The 14725-nt window shown below is 41.3% G+C and overlaps 1 protein-coding gene across 1 annotated transcript; it reads right to left on the bottom strand.

The window, feature by feature from the left end:
• Positions 1–565: 565 nt before the first annotated feature.
• LOC115028394 (chloride anion exchanger-like) lies at positions 566–11376 on the bottom strand. The gene is given in 22 exon segments (XM_029462165.1): positions 566–911; positions 1551–1610; positions 1692–1837; positions 2231–2285; positions 2364–2591; positions 3998–4021; positions 4023–4094; positions 4209–4301; positions 4886–4955; positions 5121–5227; positions 5355–5450; positions 5534–5611; positions 5936–6049; positions 6128–6275; positions 7233–7315; positions 7547–7699; positions 7782–7946; positions 8086–8246; positions 8338–8448; positions 9967–10106; positions 10632–10808; positions 11220–11376. Coding segments are annotated over 21 exon segments (2262 nt in total). The 5' UTR covers positions 10763–10808; positions 11220–11376; the 3' UTR covers positions 566–884.
• Between the last annotated feature and the right edge of the window lie 3349 nt (positions 11377–14725).

The raw sequence follows: 14725 nt of genomic DNA, 5'->3' as shown, positions 1-14725 counted from the left end.
CAAACTACTTGAGGAAAATGCACAAATGTTTGCACAACAGAACAATCCCTGAAGAGTTTGATGAAGAGATCCTTGTACTGAACTCCTCGGGTATTAAAGCAGAAATCACATAACAAACATTTCTCTGTAAAATTAAATATTAATTCTCTACTAAATAAGCTTTAACGTTAAGAAAAAAGTCCTTTAGATATTTATGAGTGTAGCACTCAGCTGATCTGCTTCAAACGCTGCTGAACTCTGATTGGTGGATGGAAAAACATGACATCACCATTTTCCAACGAAGCCCGCTACTTCAGAGAAATGAGGAAAGCAAAAACACAAATGTTTTAATCTTTATTATTATTATTATTATTGTAATTACTCCTTTAAAGACAGTTCTATAGGTCAAAATGTTTTGACTTTTCACGAAACTTTATGAATTTTACTAATTCCATGAGAAATGTTTTAAACGATCTTTCAGAGGCTTTATAGCCGTCATGTCTGCTGGTATTGTGGTTTAAGGAAAATTGGCAATTTTTAAAAAATAACACAGATTGTGTGTTTTACAAAAAAATACACAGAAACATCAAAGTGATAAAATATTTATTTTAGCCACTTTTTCACATTGCTTTGGTCCCAGTGTGCCGAGAAGTTAATTTATTCTCATTATCATGAAAATATAACTATACAACATGTAAAATATATTGCACCCACATTTTCTACAAATTCACTATATACAGTATAAAAAACATCAACACCATGAAATGAGTTTTCTTACGTCACAGTAAATACTGTGTATGTAAACATAGATCTTCAAAAACAGCATCTGGTTCTTCACTATCGGTGTTCAGCACGATCTGTAAAACTTTGTTTCTCCCAGAAATCTTCTTCTTCTCCTGCAGAAGTCAGAACCTGGTTTCTGGATCTGGAACCTGAAGAGGAGGACGAAGAGGAGGAGGAGGAGGAGGAGTTGTGTTTCAATCTTTTTCATTTAGACGCATGTGAAGCCATTAAAAATGTGTTTTCATAGCGTCACATATAAAGAAGTATTTCAGGTAAAAGCCCTGATGTTGGCAGCCTGGGGCGGCCATTATGTATTTGTTTTTAATGAGAGTGAAGCACTTTTTACACGAGCTTCCTGAAAGCTGAAAATACTTCAACTAAGTGCGAAAAAACCTCAACGTCTGCATTTCCCCCCCCATTGTCTAATCGGATGTTGCTGGATCCCTAAAGCTATATAACTTTACCAACAAGTTGTTTTCATTCATTCAAACTGTTCTAGTAATAATTCTGTAGCGTACAGTTCATGGTTTGTGTTGAGGCACGGTCACACAAGCGCAGAATTCATGTCTTCATTCTATGCGAGCCTTGGGGCGAAGCAAATTTGCATCTTCGGAAATTTAACTTTTGTGCAATTTGTTGTTTTTGTTTGATCTAAACTTGCCTCGTCCCAGAAGAATCAACTCATGGATGAAATGAAACACAAAGAATGAAGTTCAGAACACGGCTCGGTGAAGGAGATGAAACCTGAAGCAGGTTTGTGTTGCTCACAAACACAAATGGATACGTACGTTTCTATCTCTGCTCCTCAAACTGCCTCCGGGATGATGAACTGTGACCGATGTTATAATCTGCAGAACAACATGAAGAGTTGAGTATTCTGTTTGTGTTGTTTGCTATGTCTCACGAAATGCAGAATGTGTCTTCTTCACCTTGTCAAACTCTGATTTCTTTTCTGTAGACCCTGGCTGCTTCTCCAGGACGTGCAGCATGGCGTCATGCAGCGTCAGGAAGAACATTGACGGCAGAACTTCATCGTCAAAGAAGCAACAGTCGTGCAGTTTCTTCAGGATGTAAGCTGCAGGGGAGGAGAGGTCACTAATGATCTGTCCTGCATGTTCTTTAAATACAGATTGTGCTAAGTGTTGTAAAACCAGCTCCATAAAATGCTCATCATATAAATTAAATAGGGATTTACCATAAATCAATGCATTTTAACACAAGAAGTGAACACAGTGAAAGATGCATAGGGGGAGATATAAAACATGCATTTGTTGTGCAAAATAAATAAATTGACAAATTCCGAAACTGAACATTTAATTGCAAAAGAAATGAGGATGTGTATGCACGGTAAAAAGAAAGCACTGTCAGTCCAAATCCCCAATTGAGGAAATGTACGGCCTCTTCTGCAGAAACTCATGAACATGCTTCACTGTTGGAAGAGAAGTGAACAAAAGAAAAATATACTTACGATCACAAGCCACAATGTAGACCTCAACTTCCACCCGGATCAGCTCTTTCAGCGCCTGCAGAGACGGTGAAGACGTTTTATTTTAGAACAGCCTAAAAAGAGCTGCTGCTGCTGCTGCTGTGAATGAACTCACTGTTTTCAGTCCCTTCAGAGCGGAGATGTCCAGGAAGGAGACGGCAGCAAAGTCCAGGATCAGGCTGTGGACGTCCACTCTGGGAACAATGATGTTGGCGGGAAGCTCCGCATTCCAGTCGATCCGGGCAGGAAGGTCCTTGAAGTCGGTCGGCAGGTCCAACTCCTCCTTGTTGCTCTCATCCTCTGAGTCCTTGATGGATCCACATGAGGTGTTCATGAAGCCGCTCTGTAATGTGAAGTACTGTCAGTGCATTTCTGTCTTTCACACAGAGCTGCAGCACGACCCGGTTTATGATGAGTTCAAGTTATTTTGCTCATTTTTCTCACATTTGAGACAGAAATTCATGTAAAAGCACAAGTTATATGTAATTGGTAACAATAAGTGTATATGTAAAGTTAAATATTAATCTAAATGTTTAGAAAATGTGCAAAAAATATATATTTATATGATGGAAGCGTTGAAATTCGCCTGAGACCAGAAAGAGCTAACTAGCGCAGGCCTCGCTCCCTCCGCCGGGAGGAGAGCAGACGGCGGCTCTGGAGACGCAACTTGACGCAAGATTATTATCAAACATGATTTCAAATCATTTGTCTTTAAAATATAATTTGCTGTAAGTGAGCGAGTTATTATGTTTCTCAAAAGTACCTTTGTAGATGCACCATATTGTAGTTTAAGGTTCAGCTTTGGCAACAATTCAGCCACGAGTCAGTTCGGTCGACTTTAAATGAGGCGGAAGGTTCTTTTGGTTCGGCCAAAAAGAAAGAAGCCCTTTTTTCAGTGATCTAAAACGCTGTTTGGTGCACAAAAGGCCAAATCACATAGAAAAAGCTGCATTTACAAAAATCCCTGTAAATGTTCCTTAAACGTCCACTGAAGTCATCAAGCGATGACGAGACTGAAACCTTTATCTAAACAATACTTGGAAAAACCCAGAAACGTCATATTTCCTACATTGTTTTTGTTCATATGAAGTTTGACTGGTTGTTAATCATGTTCTCTCTTCCTCCGCCTGGAGAATTAGTGCCACCAACTGTTTGTCTCGATAACACAACTCCTACAGATGTTCTTCACTCGGGGTTTGCAGTGCCTGATTGTAGCACGCCATACTTTCTAAGAAATACTTAAACTTATTGTACTTATTGGTCACCTGGGGCACGTACAGTAACTTATACTTTACCTGCTTTATCTTATACACAATTATAGTCGACCTGCGGTAAATGCTGTGTGACAAGCAAAACAAAATACTATCAGGAAAAAATGGCTCCTTGAGTCTTTAAGTGTGAACCTGTCAATCACAGGTAGCCCCGCCCTAAAGACGCTGTTTATTTTACTCTAAATGTTTCCATAAATTACTAAATCAACATCATGTTGAAGAAGACTACTACAGATTGAGACATAAACTCATCAGGAAAATGTTACTGAGGTAATAAATCAAGAGAGAAGAAGAAACATTTTCTCATAGACTTCTATACAACCAGAGGAGTCGCCCCCTGCTGGACATTGTAAAAATAAAAATGCAGGTTTAAGACGTGTCTGCTTTGGCTTCACTCTTCAGACCCTTGATAAATATTTATTGTGTATTTCTACGCTGCTAAACCTGAACAGAAAGTGAAAGTGTGTTCTTTACTTACTGACGTCCACTGAAGGTCTCCCTTTCTTAAGAAGTTTCCGGATCATCCTCACTGCTTTATTTCTCTTTCTCAACACTCTCAACGGGTTAAATCCAACCTGAGGGACACATCGGTGTGAATGAGATGTGTGCTACAAACTTCCAGATATGAATTATTATTGTTGAGGGTGTGACCAACAATTAAAACATGAATCTGTTGCAACTGCACTTACAGCTTCCACCAGCTTGTTCCTGAAGAACTCAATGTTGGCAAAGAAGATTGGAGACGGTATCCTGAAGATCTTCACGCCCTCCGGCTCGTATATCTGGAGAGAGTTGAGAGAGTTGGTCAAGTATAACAAGTGCCTTGAAGGTGACTAAACTAAAACCTCTCTCCTCCTGCTTATTCCAAACGTATGAAATATAAGTAAACTCAAATGTTAGAGTTAGATGAGGACACACAAGAAGATAATTTGCAGTTTTACAGGTTAGTGTTAGACAAACACTAACCTGTTATTGGTTCTTTAACTTTTGGACAGAGATATGGTGGATGTTTCTCTGTTTCTAGTCTTTGTGCTGAGCGAAGTTAACCCGCTGTAGCCTTGTGTTTATAAAGGAAGAGGTATGAAAGTGGTATAATAGGGATGTGCCCATCCCGTCCAAAATCACTGGATCTGATGTTGAAATAAATCTAATAATCTACATTAAGTGTGGAGTTATATCCAGAATTATAATTCATTTGTTATTCTAAATACTCAGATTCAAACTTTTTTATATTTCATTTTGAATGTTTGAATGTTAACATTAGTTACAGAAGACACCTGGTAGAAACACACACGCACACACACACACACACACACACACACACACACACACACACACACACACACACACACACACACACACTTACATCGATATAGTCCTTTCTGTCTTTGTAGATATCGGTTCCTTTGATGTTGGCCAGCACGCTGCAGCGAGGGCTGGAAAAAGAAAAGGAAACTTTTTCAAATCCGATATTTGGAGCCCTCAAGACTTTCATGAAACAGACTCAACATTTATCAAACGGAAAACAAGACTTGAAAGAAGATTTCATGTTGAAATTTAAAAAACGTTGTGTTTTGTGTCAGGACAAGGTAAAGACTTACAACTGAGCCCGGAGGACGACGCTGATCAGCTCCACACCGAGACCTGCAGCCAACCCAAGATCCAGCCCCAGAAAGATGGATGCCGTGCAGGTCCCTATCCACACCACCTGGACGGAACAGAAGGTGCGAAACAGAGATTTTAAAAAGTGGGCAGTATGTCAACTCTTTCTCTCACAGGTAGCAAAGAAATAAATCTTCAAATGCAGAGAAGTTTGTATTTTGTGTGTGACGTACACAGTCTGGTTTGTCCCTCCTCCACAGGTAAGGGACTTCTCTAAACTGCATCAGCATGCCCTTCAGGTTGACGATGACCACAGCTCCCAGCACAGACTGGTGAGAGAGTGGGTCAAAGGTCAGATTACAGGCCAAACTCCCGACACATGTTGGTACAGTGAGGCACATCTGAGGTTTACCTTCGGGAGCGGCTCCAGGAGGAATCCGATGGCCAGTGTGACGATCATGACGATGATGGCTGACAGTAAACCTGCTACCTGAGAAGCACAGGACAGGTGTGTTAAACTACCCATGATGCCACACGTCTTAAAGAAGCTTATCGGAAGTTTAGGTGCATGAAAACTGAAAGTAAAAACGTAGTTTTGTTCTGGTCCCAGTTTATAAAGCCACTGTCCTGCTATGAACCATGTGACATTATTAGTAAACGTCTATTCACATCTTGTATGTTTCCCAAAATGTCTCACTAAGCACTAGAGTAAATGTGCTGTATGTGTGTGCATATGAATCCAACGTGTCGAGGGTTAAAACTAAGGTTACTTAGATAAGCACTGATAAATAAAAAGCATTATATGCTAGTTTACCTGAGTCTTGCCACCTGTGCTCTCCTGCACGGCGCTCCTGGAGAGAGCTGTACTCGCAGCAAAGGACTTGAAGGAAGCTCCAAAGATGTTGCTGGCTCCAAAAGCTATGAGCTCCTACAGAAAACATGTTATTTAGATCCTGATTAGACCCGTAGCGCTTACTGTAATGTACATTACAGCAGCATTACATACCTGGTTTCCATCTATGGTGTAATCGTGTTTCACAGAATAGACTTTTGCCACGGAGAAGGCGACCGCGAAACCCACGATGGCCATCGGGAAAGCTTCCACTGCCGTGTCCTGGAAGAGGTGCAGGTTCGGGGCTATCGGAGGCTCGTACCTGAGAACGGACATAAATCTGGTATGTTGAAATATTTCCAGAATATTAAATAAAGACACTAGATTTGAATTCTACCTCATAAAGCAGTTGTCATTGTGGGTCGGGTTCATGGCATAAAAGAAAGAAGTGTGTTATGCATTAAACCCAGTCTGAGAGTGAGTACCTGTGTTCTGAGAGTTGATAAAACTCCACGTGTCGCACCTGTTTATGCCCTCATTATCTTTACGATGTGAGTGACCCAGAAACTCGTGTAGCTTTAAATGTAAAGTTTAAACTCCTGAAGCCCTGACTGGATGCAGCTGTTTGAGATTTATTCATGCAGAGAAGTGAGAAGCTTAAAGATTCTAGTAGTTAGTATTGTTTTCGTTTGTCAAGACTGTGTGTGAGATGTGTGCCTGAACTCCAATAGAATGGCGTTAAATGGAGTGTAATAAAAAATATTACGTTTTTAAAACTGAACATTGTTGTAATTTTCAAATCTTTAAACACCAAAATGATGTCAATTTGGCTGAAGCTTGGCCGCAGGCAGTCGAGGAGGAAAATATCATCTGGGACTCGTCCTTCTGTCTACTGGGTGCCTTGAAGTTTAATTATCTGTGTTTAACTTGATCTCATGGGAAGGTGTATAAATAGCACTTCACTTTTCAGGACATTCGTGTGTCATGTCTTCTTATTTTGAGCTTTAAGGTCATTTAACGGCTCATTTGGAAGCACAGCCGCAGTTTAACGGGGTTAACGTTGTGACTGCTTCAGGTGAAGGAAACGATAATGCTTTAGTCTAAAATAAGTGTTTGTCAACTGGTTTCACACGGGACACGAACAGCCGACTTTCCCCCTCTTTATACTCCTTCACTTCCCGTGCGAAAAGCAAAAGGCGTAGTGATGACACGCGAAATTAAGTCCGGGCTGCACCGCCGGTACTGCTCTGCACAGAACATACAAAATGCAAAATCTTACCCTTTTGGAATATAGCCAACAACATCGATGCCATATCTTGTCCTGAAGTCAAACGCGTATGAAACTCCACATGCAATGACGGTCTGGAGGGGGAATGACAGAAGTTGTTGACTCATTAGATTCAGTTTCAAAATAAGAGATATTTATTAACTCCCAGTTTACAGTTTGTTTCCTTGAACTGACATGAACGCTTCGTGCCATAAATAAAGTCATAAATCAGATTAATGATTGTTAAAGACAGCACTCTTTATATGACTTCAACACCTCAGGTTATAGAAATGTGTATGAAGATCATGTTGCACAATGTGGCTCACCATGATGACCTCTATGGGGATGGGCACTGGCAGCTTGGATTTGAATCTGTCATTCAGCTCCTTCACAATAAACACCACCACGATGATCACCAGAGAGATCACCACGTCACACACGTTGGTGGAGCCGATCTTATTGAAGATGATCTCCAAGGTCTGGAAAAAAAGGCAAATTAAAAGTCAAACGGACAAATGACACACGCACTCATAAACTGTGAGAAAGCTGTTCTGGACTTACATATATGAGAGCGAGAGGACCGCTGATGCCTGGAACAATCAACCCCAACACAAACTTGAGCTGCGACACCAGGATGTGGACGGCAGCGGCTGTGGTGAAGCCGGACACCAGAGTGTCGGACAGGTACATGACAACAAAGCCCACCTGCAGAATTCCCATCGCCAGCTGGAGATACAGAGAGGTCGTGATGACGTGGTCGTATATGAAACTTCAGATCCACTAAAGTGATGAGAACTATGTTCTGTTTTGTACACAAGAACTTTAAGTAGTGTTGAACAGAGATCATCTGGTGGGGGAGTTTTACCTGCATGATACCGACGAGGAAGGTCACAGAAGAAGCCACCAGCACCCGCTGTTCGTCTCTGGTCAGACCTTCAAACCCTGTGATGTTAACGGGCGGACCCTCGTCGGGGACCAACCGGGTGACCACTGAGCCGATCATTAGACACAAGACCGGGAACGGACCTGCAAAGAGAGGGAGGGGGACAGGAAGCAGATCAGCTGAGGTGTAGCCTTTTACAAGCAGCCAGGGACAAGAGACACACACTGGACTGACCCACTGAGATGTGTCTGGAGGTGCCCAGGAAGAAGTACATGACGACAGGGAAGAAGGCGGAGAAGAGTCCATACCAGGGGGGCAACGAGGCCAGCAGACAGTAGGCCAGACCTGCAACACACACATTATACACATGAGCACTTAAATGATGTCATAAAGTCATGTGTATACAGTTAATTTATCAAATAATTCATGATTTGGATTACCACATTCTGTAAATATTAAAAGAACCTATTCTGACATGAAAAGATAAACTTAGAACAACAATGAACATCTGACCTGCTGCTTCAGATAACCGTGTTATTGTTCTGAACCAGATGAGAAGTCTCGTATATCAAGTGTTAATGATTACACGGTGCCGTTTAGGAGGTACAGAAGGGAAAAATGGTCATTTTCTGTTCAAACACATCGACCACGTGAATAATGTACAAAACATTTCGGCAAATCAGTAACAAGCCTCTGAAGATCTCCCTCCCTAGGAATGTCCAAACACAGGATTTTTTTCTACCGATACCGATACTGAGTGATTGAAGACGCATCTGTCTCCTCTTTAGTCATGTGTGGGAATGAAGCAGCTGATAACTAAAACCTTTCATTTTCATTTCACTATCAGGCCACTGTCAGCTGCACTTTGGGACTTTTAGCCAGTTTATTATATCTTTATTTAACTCATTGGGATTAAAGCCTCTGTTACACGTCAGACCAGGTCAAAGAGCAGCATCCACAAATAACAAGACAACTACAATACGTTTCATAATAAAGTGCATTAACAAAGCAGCAATATGTCGTCATGTGTGTGTTAGTTACAGCATCTGCAGCTAGCAGTGACACCTTTATTCTAATCCTGTCTTCGCAGTGACACACTCATAGAAGGCACTTTAAACTGAAGCCATGTGTGCGACCTGACATTGTGACTGCTTTGCAAAAGTAAAAACTTCCATCTCAAGTCAGTAAGATGGTCTTCTAGATCAGGGGTCTTCAACGTTTTTCAGGCCAAGGACCCCCAAACTGGTGTAGCGTGGAGCAGGGACCCCTTGCTTCAAACGAAAGGGGGGGGGGGGGGGGGGGGTGCTGTCAGAGTTCTGTGTCATTTTCTTTTGCTTTATCTGATAACAATTTACCTCCGCAGACCCCTGTTGAAGACCTATGTTCTAGACTAAAATGTAAGTGAGGGATGACCATGCTGCATAAGGTACAGTGATGAGTCCTGAGCTGGAATTAGTGACGAACCTCAGGGCTGAGTGATAAAGGGGGTCAAGTTTGCACATGGTACACGGTGAGGCCAACCTGTAAACAGCTTCACCAGATAAAAGAGGACAGAACAGGACTTTCAGATCCGATACTATGTCTGCTGCAGGGTGTTAAAATCAGTCTGCAGGTTTTGAAAAGGCATCTGTGCAGTCTGACTGGAAGTGTCAGACGCGTCAGACCTCCAGGTTTTGTCAAAATGTTCCATATATTGTATTAGACTCAGATGTCTGGTGTCTAATGTGAATTTGCACCTGTTGTTTTCAGTATTTGCCAGCGACATGATGAAATACAGAAGTTATATATGTCTGTTTGGTTTAAAGAATAAATGAAATGTTCAGCTTACACTCAGATACTTTAAAGTGAGTTGTGAACTTTTACCTTGCAGGACAGCTACCAGTCCAGTGCTGACACCGGACACGATGTCGCTCAGCAGCCACTCTTTGATTTGGTAGATTTTCATCCAGCCGATGACGGGCAGCAGAGAGAGAGCCGCGTTCTTGGCTCGTTTGGCGTCACATCTGCAACGGCAGAAACAAATCCAAGTGAAATCAAGTGAGGGGAACACTCGCTGTCTCTGAAGCTCGAGGTGTGTTTACCTGACAGACGGATCTTAAAGTGATTACTTAAAGTAGTACAATAGCTCCTTTGCACAGATGGAAACACAAAGCACAGTTGGAGGCAGGAAAGCAAGAAAAAGAATTGGGTTAAAGTAAAGCATCACCTTGTAGGGGAGAACAGGGTCAAATTAGTCACTTTTCAAACCTTGCTGCTACTATGACATCTCTCAAGAAAATAATGTATACTTTACACCACACTACAATTCAGAAAGTCTAATACACTGGTGGATAAATATATATATATGTTGTACTGGTAGTTAAAGTACAGTTTTAGTAATATAAATATTACTCAAGAAGCTAATTTAACCCAGAAGCTCAACTTCTTCCTCTTCTTCACCTTCTTAACTTCCAAAAAGGACATTCTTCAGGGGTTAATTGTGCAGTGATGACGAGCCACAAAAAGCAAAAGCATTGCGTGTGCCTTACGTAAAGTACTGCTTGAAGTGGTCCAGCATGGTCTTGCGGTGCCTGTAAACCTTCTCATGGTCCTCTGCGAAGGACTCCTCCGAGTACAGCGGCCTGGCCACCACATACTGCTGAGCTCCCGGTCTCACCATCTCGCCTCTGCTGCCTGGAGGACCGCCGCTTCGTCTCTATGTGGCTCTGAGATACATTAATCACATTAGGTTAGGAAGAGGGTCCTGCCTCGCCTTTGAACACCACTTATCAAATAACATTAACAGCAAACAACAAAGGTCCAGACTTCCAAATAGAAGCGAATGACAGGAGCCAGGTCTGGACCTGCGTCGGGTTTGTCCGGCTCTCGTTCAGCTCTAGAAACAACATCACCAGAGAGGCTTGTTTTGAATTTTACCACTGAGATGTCTCCCTGACTTTTCCAACATCAACAGCAGCCAGAATACACCAGCATCTGAAGCATCGCTGGAATTCCGGCTGCTTATGAAGATCATCTGATTTTAAAGACTTCAAACCCAAAAGCATAAAAAAAAAGTAACATTTTCTTTCCCAGTAACTTTCCTATCTTCATGGTACAAGACGGCTTGTCCCACATACCTGAAAGTGTCCAACTGCGTCTCAAATCCAAACTCCACTTTCTCTTCTTCCTCCTCCGGCTCCTGGAGATCAACTGGGACCTCAGGCAGCTTTGCCATCAATAAATGCCACCTCAGCTGCTTATCACGACTGTAATTATTAACAGCAACTATGATGAAGTCCTTGTTTAGCACAACGACTGGACGGCTGCCTTATCCTTGACCATTGTTCCTACTGATATCTGTAACCTGCAACGTTCAGTAGAGACTTTCCGCCCCCAAAGAGCATTTGGAAGATATTGTACCGATAGGGAGGATGTGGACAGGACAGACAGGACAGGACAGGACAGGACAGGGCAGGTCATTGTTATGAAGTGGAAATCAAGTAGCTTTTCAGGATGGGAAACACTGCTGAAGGTCGGCTGCAGCGCTCTGCAGTGCACTTCAAGGGTAAAAATAGTCTGCAGGAACCAAGATTGTTTGAGGAAAAAACTATTGAATGCAACCGTTGTATTCCAAGATTCATTTATCCAGTGAGTGTCATTCACACTGGGGACGCTGGGGACATGTCCCCATCACTTCTTAAAAGTATAAGTTGCTTCTGAAATATAACTTGCATCAAGAAACGCTTTGAGGGAGGTTTATTTGCACAATAAGAAAACATACAATGCAAAGTTAAAATAGAAGAAACAAATGTGCATTGTTCCAAACAAAGTAAGGTACTACAAGACAGCCCACTGATTCTAAACGTGCAGACACAGATCAGTAACTTTAACAAACTCGTGACACAGTTTCTTCTAATTCTCTCTCTGTGAACGTGAGTTTGTGACTTTAGATAGAAGCTGTGGATGTGAGGCTCATGGGTGAATGTTGTGCGTTTAATGCTGAGTATTTTCTCCCCGACCCGTCTTAATTATGTCCACTCTGACCTCATACTGATGCCCTCGTACATGGCCTGAAATCCCCTGTGTTGAAGACCATTTATAGTGTGTGTGTGTGTGTGTGTGTGTGTGTGTGTGTGTGTGTGTGTGTGTGTGTGTGTGTGTGTGTGTGTGTGTGTGTGTGTGTGTGTGTGTGTGTGTGTGTGTGTGTGTGTGTCTCTGTTGTTTGTCCAGGATCAAGCTCGGGTCAGAACAGGTTCATGAGAAAATCTCTATTTTAGGACAAATTCCAAAACATGTTTTCAACATGTATTCATGTGTGAACGTGTTCGTACACACTGGAGCAGCAACTGCTGGGTTAAATTTGGAGCTCACACAAATGACCGTTATAAACCAGTGTGATCTAATTATATGGCTTTGGTTTAATCGCACCATGTTCAGTAAGTAACATCGATGGTACAACGATTGATATCTGATATTTGCTGGAACACCAAGGTCAGACACTTTCCACCTGGTATGGATATTTTTCCGTTGATAATAAAGTGACTGAAGGGAAGAATGTGCTCATAGACAGTGTCGGTGTGTGTGTTGCATTCACTCTTCAACATGTTAACAACATACAACACAGAACTCAATCTATAAATGTATTATCCTGTCATTATTGGAACAATAAGTTAAGTTTGAGGTAATGTGAAGGAGTACTACGGAAACCCTGAGGGGTGAGTGACACAAATACATTTTCTAAGTCTGTTCTAAATAGTTTTCTCTCCTGTGACTTGAGGACACGTGGGAAAAAAGTTTTTTGCAGGTGAAATCTTTATTTTTATTTCTGTATTTAAGTGTTTGTTGTTGTAATACTCAGTTCTGCCACAAGAGGCTGAAGTGCATCACTGCTACATGTTCTAAATACTAAAATCATTCACTCTTTCTTTCAGGAGAGTTTTAATATCTCCGTAAACACAACGTACATATATTGTGTTTTAGCAAGTCATGTCTTTCTTTTGGCTAAACATTTATTTTAATTGTATTAATGTGTCTGATGAGCTGTTCACCTGGAAGTAAACAGGAAAGCTTGTAGTCCTTATTTCAACAAGTGGAAGTGCTGAACAAAATGAGTATTGTAACCTGAAACTCAAACTCTCACCTGACAACTCTTTCTGTTTGTAAGGAACTTAGAAAGATTATCTGGATAAAACATTTAATTTCTCCTGTTCTTAAGTGATGAACACAGAAGAGTCCATTGCTCTTCGTCATGTTACTGTTATTAATCTTGTTCTCAGACGTGTCGTCCTAACTGGCGCTCACAGGCCTGATGTAACAATCACATTTGTATCATTTATATCAGCAGATATGATTCTCTGAGCATGTTTGCATGATCTGTTTCTTATCAGGGAGGAGAGAATGTACTCTTACTACAAACGGCAACCAAAAAGAAAGCAGAGAACAAGAACAGCTTCATCTCACAGAGAGTCCTGGACTGCTAACAGACAGAAGTGGTGAGACAGACAGAGATGTGGTGAGATAGACAGAGAAGTGGTGAGACAGACAGAAGTGGTGAGACGGACAGAAGTGGTGAGACAGACAGAGAAGTGGTGAGACAGACAGAGAAGTGGTGAGACAGACAGAGAATGTATGAAATACACTCAACTTAGTGGTATGTTTTACTGGCATGTGACTTTTTGTTTTATATTAGGTTAAAATTTGGTACCACAGGCGCATTGACAATTTGTAGTTTGAAATACTTTTTCTATAGTATTATTTTCTAAGTAAGTATTGTTATTTAACTAAACTACATTTATTCCTACGGTACCTGCAAAGCTTTCACATTAGCTTCTCCAACTGTTTCTGTGCATGTTCTACTCGGGACACTAACTTTGTCCCAGTGAAACTGAAACACTCATTTCATTATTTACACTTTTCTGTACAGCAGAAAAACATTCATGGATGCTGTAAAACATCAGAGTATTATTAACACTTATCAGACTATTGTATACTGTTATCTCTTCTGACAGCAGGAGGTCAAGTTCACTCACACATAAGGACGGTTTTGATTACAGATGGAAAAGTTTAGAGAGAAGCGACATAGAAACCCAGCAGAGACGTTGAGAGGAACCACACAAGTTCATGATCCACAAACGGCAGATTTACTAAGAAGTACAATCAGGAAATCCCTCAAGAATAAACATCAACTGATTCTCCAGCTAAATGTTTGTGTACATGAAACACTAAGTAACTGAGGCTCGACACATGAAAGGTGTCTTTTATGGCTCAGACTTTAAACCCATCGCAGGTAATAAATAGTGACACTGGTGGAGATTGTGTTCGAGGATAACGGATGCAATCAAAGATGAATGACAAGGAGCTGATAATGAAGATCTCCAGAGAAAAACATAAATACATTTCTCAGTAGATAATATTTAAGACTTCTTAATGCTGTGATTCAACAGATCTACTGCAGTTAAAATGTCACTTACTGATGCAGACGGGTCAAAGCATGATCCTCCAAGTGTCTTTAAAGCTGATCTAACATCTCTGCTCCTCTCGTCTTTATATATCTGCGTTGACTCACTGAGATTTAAAGTGTGTGTTCTTGTGTGGGAGAGAAAGATGTGTATATGAGCATGTTTGCTTCTGTGATTAATGTTAG

The sequence above is a fragment of the Cottoperca gobio genome, chromosome 23 (genome assembly GCF_900634415.1).
Source record: "Cottoperca gobio chromosome 23, fCotGob3.1, whole genome shotgun sequence".
NCBI lineage: Eukaryota > Metazoa > Chordata > Actinopteri > Perciformes > Bovichtidae > Cottoperca > Cottoperca gobio.
Note: the sequence above shows the minus strand (reverse complement) of the source record. Positions and strands in the feature narration are given on the sequence as shown.